General features: G+C 45.4%; 1 protein-coding gene across 1 annotated transcript; it reads left to right on the top strand.

The window, feature by feature from the left end:
- The first annotated feature begins 295 nt into the window (after window positions 1-295).
- On the top strand, window positions 296-1,452 carry LOC136605415 (protein kinase C theta type-like). Its single transcript, XM_066588947.1, has 4 exons — window positions 296-352; window positions 499-561; window positions 727-1,167; window positions 1,428-1,452. The coding sequence occupies exons 1-4, from the start codon at window positions 312-314 to the stop codon at window positions 1,450-1,452; spliced, it is 570 nt and encodes a 189-aa protein (XP_066445044.1). The 5' UTR covers window positions 296-311.
- Window positions 1,453-9,110: the final 7,658 nt, after the last annotated feature.

The following is a 9,110-nucleotide window of genomic DNA, read 5'->3' as shown; positions in this document are numbered from 1 at the left end:
ATGTGAAAGCGCCTAGTGATAAATCCACCATGTGATAAATATATATGATTTTCCCTTCTGGCCGCTGTCAGTGATAATTTCTTATCTGCTTTCTTAAGGTGGTCCTGGCATCTTTTCCTGGAAGGAACACCTTCATGGCCATCAAGGTTGTTGACAGAGGAAAGAGCAAGGCAGACGTCATAAGGAGAGAGCGGCGGATACTCCTGAAGGCCCAAGACTGCCCCTTCATCTACCATCTGTATGCCGCACAGCAGTCTGCAGACCGGGCCTACTTCATCACGGAGTATCTGTCCGGAGGAAGCCTGGCGGCGATGATCAGGATGTGCGGCAGCTTGGACATCAACCATGTCAGGTGAGTAAATGACTAATCAGGAGACGGGGGGATACTGAGGGCGACATGACAGATATAGAAGAGTGGAGGGCGTACAGGTGACACTATGATGGTGACATGACGTCGGGGACTTATTTCATGTCATTGATACTACACTCTTTTCTCAGATTCTACACAGCGGAGATTGCATGCGGCCTCCAGTTCCTGCACCGACGCTACATCATCCATCGGTAAGCACAACTTTCCCACATCTCCCTGTTTCCCTGGTGAAGATAATGTACCCAGCTTTCCCAGAGTCCTGAATTAGGACTGGTTAAGCTGTGGTACATTATTTCTCTACTACATTATTACTGCATCACTCAACAGATTAACCTTTTTACTTTTCTTCATTGTAGTGACATAAAGCCGGCGAACATCATGCTGGACGGAGATGGACACATCCGCCTGATTGACCTGGGGCTGGCCCAAGACGGCGTCGTCCCGTCTAAGAAGATCAGCGGAGTGACAGGCACTTATAGATTCATGGCCCCAGAGGTGCTTCGTGAGAAGGACTACGACGCAGCAGTCGACTGGTGGGGCCTGGGGATTGTCGTATCCTGGATGGCGACAGGACAGTCCCCCTTCTACCACGGCTCCTCCAGGAGAAAGATCATCAAGTCCATCACCAGAAAGAAGCCAAAATTCCCATCTTGGCTAGATGCTGACGTAAAGCATCTTCTGAAGAGACTGCTGCGGAAGAAGCCAAAGAAGAGGCTGGGTGTCCACAAGAATATCAGAGGTCACCGATTCTTCAACACCGTGAATTGGGAGGAGCTGGAGATGAAAAGAGCAGAGCCGCCATTCAAACCCTTCAGCAGAGTTCCCAGGAATCGAGACCTGCCGTGGCCGGAGGGTGGTACACCCCTTCACCCTGTGGACGGATTTTCGTACACTTCACCAAGCTGGACCCGGTAAGATCTTCCTCCTCTAGGGTTGATGTTCTTCAGGCAGACCTCTGTGTTGATTATCATTGTTCCTCTGGTGTCAGACAGCTCAGGAGGTCATATAATAACATTATTATTGCTCCTGTAAATACCATGTCTCTACTTCTTCTTAGGATGACGAGAAGAATCCGATTGTGAAGGAAGCCGCGACCATCGGGTAAGTATCCTCTATACACACTCACACATACATATCTGTACACCTATACACACAGGACACCTACAATCATATCCATACACTGTAGCAAAACTTCACATACCGTAGAAAGCTTAATACATAAACCATTTCCTCTAACATAGCAAAGGACTTTGGGGAAAATATATTAAGACCAGCAATATGGCCTCTATTATGGCTTCCACAATCACAAAACTCCCAATACCTCATAGTAAAGACACAGTTGCAGAAAATAACTTTTTTATATCAGATCCCAATCAGATCCTGATACAAGTCATTATGTTACAGTAGTTCACTGGTTTATATCCACAACTGGTAACACTGACAATTCCTTCTTATGTCTTGTAGGCTCGGCCCACGACAACTGTCTGCTGAACACACGACTCTGCTGCTGTAGAAGACCCCGGCTTACCAACAACATCCTCTCTCCACCAACTGCATCCTGCGTATTACCATCATGCTACCCCGACCTTGGCATCCTTCGGCTGGCATCGAACATCATCCTCTCCTGAAGACCCTCTACGCCCCCAGGAGCGGCCTGTGCTTGATTGGTAACTGGCGAGTTCAGGAACAATAGCCCGAGTGACTATCATCCCTGAACTCCTGGTTACTAGTAAGACCTCGGCACAGGCCAGGTAAGCAGCACGCACCACATACATGAAGGTTAGACACTAGTGTAGACACTAACACATACATAGACACAAATATACACACAGATAGGTGTAGATGTCGGCTTTGATCTTGGGACTTGCTCTGATCGCCATATTTGGGGTCAGGAAGGAATTTTTCCAACTTGAGGACAATTGGCTCATACCTCAAGGAGGTTTTTGCCTTCCTCTGGATCAACTCACAGCCTTAAATAGGGTTAGGTCTTATTTATAAGGAATCAGCCACATAAATAACATAATATAAACATAAAGAAACACAATCTTTAGCTGACATCACATACACCAGGGAGGTGAGCGGCTGGCGTTTGATCCTGAGATTTATTCTGGTCGCCATATTTGGGGTCAGGAAGGAATTTTTCCCCCTTAAAACAGGATAATTGGCTCTTTCCTCAAGGGGGTTTTCGCCTTCCTCTGGACCAACACAGTCTATAAACAGGTTTAGTTCAATACACTTTAGATTCCCCACAAACAATAAATGGTAAGAGATTTATTTAGATTTCTGACAACAAGAATACATTCTAATAAGTCAGGTCAGATGTCGGCTTTGATCCTGGGACTTGTTCTGATCGCCATATTTGGGGTCAGGAAGGAATTTTTCCCCTTTATACAAGGATAATTGGCTTCTTCCTATCAAAGGGTTTTCGCCTTCCTCTCGATCAATAGCCTCAAAATACCTCATAATAAAATCTACCATTTCCTACAGCTAGAAATAAAATGTTCTTTCTCCCTCCATAAACCTTTGTGTCGGTGTCTTTATTTCTATTGGATGTCTTAGGCCTCATGCCCACAGCCGTGGCGGACTCCGCTAGTGGAATATTGCAACGGAGTCCACCACGGCGCCCCCGAAAACCCTAACACTCAGCTTCCGGTTCCGCCATGCTGTTACCGTCCTTCGAGCCGGTGCGCATACGCAGTACAGTGCATGATGCGCCGGCAGTGCCAGATGATGCAGGTAGGCACGCGTTTTTACGCGATACTTCCGAAGGATAGCATGACGGCTATGTCAATGGAAGCCGGCCACGCATATTCCCATGGCAAATAGAGCATGCCACCGTTTGTTGCACGCTGCGGAATTCTGCAGCGTGAACATTTAGCTGTTAGGTTCAATAGAACCGAATAGCTCCGGGGTAACGCCGCGGATTTCCGCCGCGTAAAACGTGGCAGAAATTCGGCAATGGGCATTAGCCCTTATTTAATGTTCTCTCAGACAAAAATGAGCGATAATCGCTACATGTAAACGCAGACATTGTGTACTTTTAATTTGATCGATGGATTTTAGCTAAACTTAAAATTCATCATGCAGCCGCTGAAAGACTGAGCACAAATACTCCGTTTGAACGTATTTTACTCATCCTTCAATAGACTGCAGGATGTTCTCCCTGTGGTATGTTTACACTAGCCAGGAGGAGAATAATGGAATGTGCAGGCAGCTGTTTGCACAGCTTGGAGTGTGTTTAAACACACACTGGTCTCTGCAAACAACTTCTAGAGGTCCTTTTACATGCAAATGAAGCTGATAAAGTGTTAATGTCCATTAACACTTTATACAAATAGATTGCTAAATCTTTCAATGTTTCAGTCCTTTGAAAGATTACCTTTGCACATAAAAGGGCCTGTAGTTATGCCCCTTCAACCTTCAGGGCTCAGACAGACAGACATTTTTTACATGCGTATATTCGCGCATAAAAAAAAAACATGTGACCACATCCATTGACACCCATATGTTCTTTTGTACGTGTCAATTTTATGCACATGTAAATATCGGACATGTGACCGCTGCCATTGAAAAGCATTGGTTCTATATAGATGCGGATCGCAAACGCCAAAAACATTCTCAGCAAAAAACACCCGTCTGCCTGAGCCCTCAGATCACATCTGTCTTTTTGAGTTCTAAGGAGAATTGATGGATCATCAAGAGTGCATGTACCACAGGGACACCACTTAGGCTGGGTTCACACAGGGCGGATTTACAGCGAAATTTCCCTGCAGAATTTCGCTGTGGCCGCTAATACCAAAATTAGCCAGGCATGTGGACGAGACTTGTCAAAAATCTCATCCACACGGGGCGGACAATCTGTTGCGGCAAAACCAGCATCAGCTGGCGCTACGGCGCCGTTTCCTTGGATGCAGCATATCAATTCTTTTTTTCGCTGCGGCCTTGATCCTCTCTATGGGAGAGCTGGACGCAATGGAAAAGCATGTGGCTAAGCCGCTCCAAAACCCGAGGCTAAGTCCTGTAGGTTTTGAAGCTGCACTTATCCCGCAAAAATCTGGCAGTTTTTTGCTGCGGCAAAACCGTGAAGCCGTCCTGAGGAAACCCAGCATTATGGTGTGAGAAGAAGACAACACAATATGATTAAAAAGAGCATCGCTATTAAGGTATTGTGCTTTACTGCCAAGGACTTTTAGTTCGGGTCATTATATCGGTGGTCAGGAGTCCTATGCGTCACCAAGATTTCTGGTTCCATCTATTTTAGGCCGGCTGCACACGACCGGGTCTGATTGCAGATGTGGATCCTGCACCATGACCTGCCCTGTGCCCGGCCGGTGACACCGTGTACCTGTCTCTTCATCTTCTATTTTGTACTGCGGATAGTTCGTGCGTGTCGACATCAGACACGTGCACTACAGTTTTTTATACCTCTGCTTTCCCCGCATCACCGCCTAGCAAGGACACGGGAGCGGACAATGTGAGCGGACATGCGAATGTTCTATTGGCTTGAATTGGTGCAGAATGCTGTGGATTGTCCGTGCAGGAGGCGACTGCAGATTCCGTAATTCAAACCCCATTATGTGCACAGCAGAGCCCGGTTATGGACCTATTTGGCAATATGGCTATAAATTCCTTAGTACAAAGGTTTATAGCCCCTGTACACTATTGTGCACGTCTGTCGGGAACGGTATACATGGAAACATTCTCCAAGAAGCTGTAATCTTGTCATGTGAATGAGCCCCAAGAGAACCAGGGAGTTTAAAGGGCTTTTTCTCTGCTTTGAAGTTTTTAGGAAGAACTGTTAAAAAGGCCTTGGTGACTGGAGTTAGGGTCCTTTTACACAGTGATGATCATTTCTGCGCTTTTAGGGTAAATGCACACAGGCAGAAATTCTTCAGCGGGATTTCCCACAGAATTTCCGCTCGTGCACGCTGCCATAGGATTGCATTAGATAATGCAATTCTATGCAGACTGCCGCGATTTGACCGAGTGAAAACCCGCGCGGTAAACAAATCGTGTCACCTCTGGCGCGCCGCCTCTGCTCTGCACATGTGCCGGCTGGGCGGAAGATGGCACACAGCAGAGCGGAGTAGACGCTGGAGGAGGTAAGACGCGGGGGTCACTGCAGGAGCACGGCTCGCATCCCACTGTGAGAATTGTCGCAGCGGAATCCGACCCAGCGGTCTGCATGAGGCCTTATCATCGCTCAGTGAATGGAGGTGGAGGCGGCTGGGGATCTTTCCGGCCCATCTGCCTCTATTCACAGTAAATATGCAGTAATTCATAAATGTCGGTGCATGCACGTACACTGAACGATAAGTGCCAAAATACTCACCAATCTACTACAACACCCAGACAGATGGAAATATCTAACAAGTTAGTACACACAAGGGATTGTATTTTGGCCAGAATATGTAAGTCCACAAGCCCACGTCCTCTAGATGGCGACAGGCAGTAACACACACTGAACTGGACAATTCTCACCTAATGTGTAAACACCTACATACAGACCTTGAACATGTCACTGTTCACACCAACGAAGAGACAAGGGAATCCTACCCAGAACCTCATGTGTGCAATAACACCAAAGCAGAACATGCATGATGCCAAGCTCCACAGTTCTGAGAGGGAATGATATAAATGACAAATGACTAGAACCCTCTAGTAAGAGGGGCTGGTATATATGTGCAACAGACCGGTGGAGGTTGGCTAGCTGGAGCAATACACAACCAGCCAGCTCAATCATCCCACACCTGTGGAAATGTGCTGCTGGAAACCCGTAGCACTACAGGTCCCAGTAGCACAACATGACAGACACATATCGGTGTCAATGTATGTAATTCCTGCACTTCTGTATAGTAGTGCATTAGAAAGCCTATGAGGTTAGTAGAGGCTGAGCCTCCTCGGCCACAGACCCGGAGGCTACATCCAAGCTTCAGGGTTCCATAGCAACCCATTGAGACCTCGTAATCACATTACGGGGGTCCAATAGGTGACAGAGGGAGCCCCCTTCCTTTATCTGCCTCTTATATTCCGCCGTTACACTGCAACGTGCAAAGAGTTAAATAGCGTGTAACAAAAGGTATCTTCAGTCCCCACTGTTAGAACAAGTGCTCAGCCATTATCTGACAGCTGAGCACCTGCTCCCTCTGGCAGAAGAGACCTGCGACAGACTTCTAATGCAGCGCCATATTTCTACGGCGCTGAAGAAAAAAAAGAGCTTTAAACGACCGCATCTGGAAGCAGAAATGCTGCATAATTTGCCACATTCCACAGCATTTCCGCCAAGTATAAACATAACCTAAGTCAGCTTAAGGTATCCTGCAGAGTGGCATCAATAGTAATAGTGCTTGCCCTATATCAGCCCCAGTAGTAATAGCGTCCCCCACAATGGCCTCAGTAGTAATATTGTCCCCCATAATGGCCTCAGTAGTAATCTTGTCCCCCACAGTGGCCTCAGTAGTAATACTGTCCCCCACAGTGGCCTCAGTAGTAATAGTGTCCCCTATATCAGTTCCAGTAGTAATAGTGTCCCCTATATCAGCCCCAGGAGTAATAGTGACCTCCACAGTGGCTTCAGTAGCAATAATGTCACCTTTATTGGCCCCAGCAGTAACAGTAGCCTCCACAGTGGCCTCATTAGTAATACTGTCCTCTGTATTGACATCAGTAGTAATAGTGACCCCCACAGAGGCCTGAGTAGTAATACTGTCCCCTGTGTTGGCCTCAGTGGTAATAGTGACCCTCATAGTGGCGTCAGTAGTAAAAGTGTCCACTACATCAGCCTCAGTAGTAATAGTGTCCCTTATATCAGCCCCAGTAATAATAGTGACACCCACAGTGGTTTCAGTAGCAATAATGTTATATATATATATATATATATATATATATATATATATATATATATATATATATTGGCCGCAGCAGTAATACTGTCCTCTATATTGACATCAGTAGTAATAGTGACCCCCACAGAGGCCTGAGTAGTAATACTGTCCCCTCTACTGTCGCGCTTAGTAATAACAGTGACCCTCAGTAGTAATGCTGTCCCCTGTATTGGTCTCAGTGATAATAGTGACTCCCCACAGTGGCCTCAGTAATAACAGTGACCCGCACAAAGGCCTCAATAGTAATACTATTACTGCTGAGGCTGATACAGGGGACACAATGATTAATGAGAATGTTTAGAATTGTAAGAATCATAAGATTTTTTGGTGACCTTTAAAAAAGAAAAGAATTGGTCACTAATTGTATTTAAAAAAAAAAAATCCCTAAAATCCTATATTTTCATACTGATCATCAACCCAACTTTTCCTGTTCTGTACGGAAAACTTTTCAGCAGTCACTATTATCACAGGCAGGATTGCAATGAAAGGTAACACCTACAATACATGTAGATAAAACAGGGTGTACCATTTAAAATAGGTAATGGTCACAGCTCACCTCTTCCCCCTCCCTGCGAAATTACCATTGAACATGTCAAAGCACATGTCTAGAACAGTCTCCCATAGAAGCAATGAGTCCCTTCCTGTCCGTTGTGTAAATGATCCATGAGGCTGCTGTAAAGCGTATCTCTAAATGCTGTTGAATGCAGAATGGGCGGCCCCATAGTCATGCACTGATAATAGAATTGAAGAAAAATCTACAAATCGGAAAATAAAAACAGATTACAAAAATAAAATGTGCTATTATCGGGTTTTAATTAGTAAAACCCTTTAAGGAACAGGCTGTTATGCACCTTAGGGACTGGACACTTTTTAAAGAATTTACCCATGTGCTGGTTTTACTGCCCTATTGTTTTTCCTTCAGCTACCAACATAATTTTTCCCCTGACATATGGGGCTATTTTTATATCTTTTTTCAATGACTTTTTTTTTCTATTTTTTTTCAAAAGATTTTTTGAAATTTATACCTGTTTTTTTCTTAGTTTATTTACGCTAAAATAAAGTACAGGAAGGGGTTCCTCATTTTGCTTTGGATGTTTAGATATATATTTTTTGTATAGCTTCGGATTACAGGATGCATACGATGACGGTTTGGGTTGGTGTCGGCTTTGGGTCATTTTCTTTTTTACGTGTATAATTTTATTGTATTGTTTTGTTCTTTTACCAATTTTTAAAATAATTTTTGTTTACTATCTATGATAGCCATGACGTCGTTTTCACGACCGGCGGATATATGCTACCATCTGAGCTGTCTTCCACTTTCCCTCCCCCTTCCCGACTCACTGCCTCTCCTCTCCTCCGGCTGTTTGCAATGGCTGTGGAGAACAGGTGGGGAGGGGGCAGCAGCTTAGCTCCACCTCCGTCTCACCCCTCCCATTGCAAACAGTCAGAAGGGAGTAGAGATGTAGAGAGCTGTTGAGAGGGAGGAAAAGAAGAAGAAAGCTCAAATGGTAGTGTATATCGCCGGCCGTGAAAACGGCGGCCGATATACGCTCCTGTGAATTTTTTTTGCTCGTACCAATGGTAAAGATTAAAAATATTGCAGCAGGTTCTATTTTGAGTGATTTTGTTCAAGAATGCCCACTATTTTCTGTGGGTGCATGAAAAAAAGGCCTCTGGCTTCCATGACACCTGGACGGCTCCAGCTACGATTGTCAGAGCAGAGGCGTATTCTAAAGTGATAATGCGCTAAAGGTCAGTTTATTTGACGGTCACTTACCTTGCAACCTTTGCATCACATTTGCGATGTCCCTGGTGCTTCTGTTCGCGAGCCGTGAGGTGGCCATGTTGACTCTTTA

Source organism: Eleutherodactylus coqui, unplaced genomic scaffold, assembly GCF_035609145.1.
Source record: "Eleutherodactylus coqui strain aEleCoq1 unplaced genomic scaffold, aEleCoq1.hap1 HAP1_SCAFFOLD_415, whole genome shotgun sequence".
Taxonomy (NCBI): Eukaryota; Metazoa; Chordata; class Amphibia; order Anura; family Eleutherodactylidae; genus Eleutherodactylus; species Eleutherodactylus coqui.
This window is presented reverse-complemented; position numbering and strand designations above follow the sequence as displayed.

What these genes read in the sequence shown, in the direction of transcription:
- LOC136605415 (XM_066588947.1), top strand. Translation starts at nt 312, where the DNA reads ATGATCAGGATGTGCGGCAGCTTGGACATCAACCATGTCAG. An exon ending in TTGGACATCAACCATGTCAG is followed by an intron (nt 353 to 498) that starts GTGAGTAAATGA and finishes CTCTTTTCTCAG; the next exon opens with ATTCTACACAGCGGAGATTG. An exon ending in CGACGCTACATCATCCATCG is followed by an intron (nt 562 to 726) that starts GTAAGCACAACT and finishes TCTTCATTGTAG; the next exon opens with TGACATAAAGCCGGCGAACA.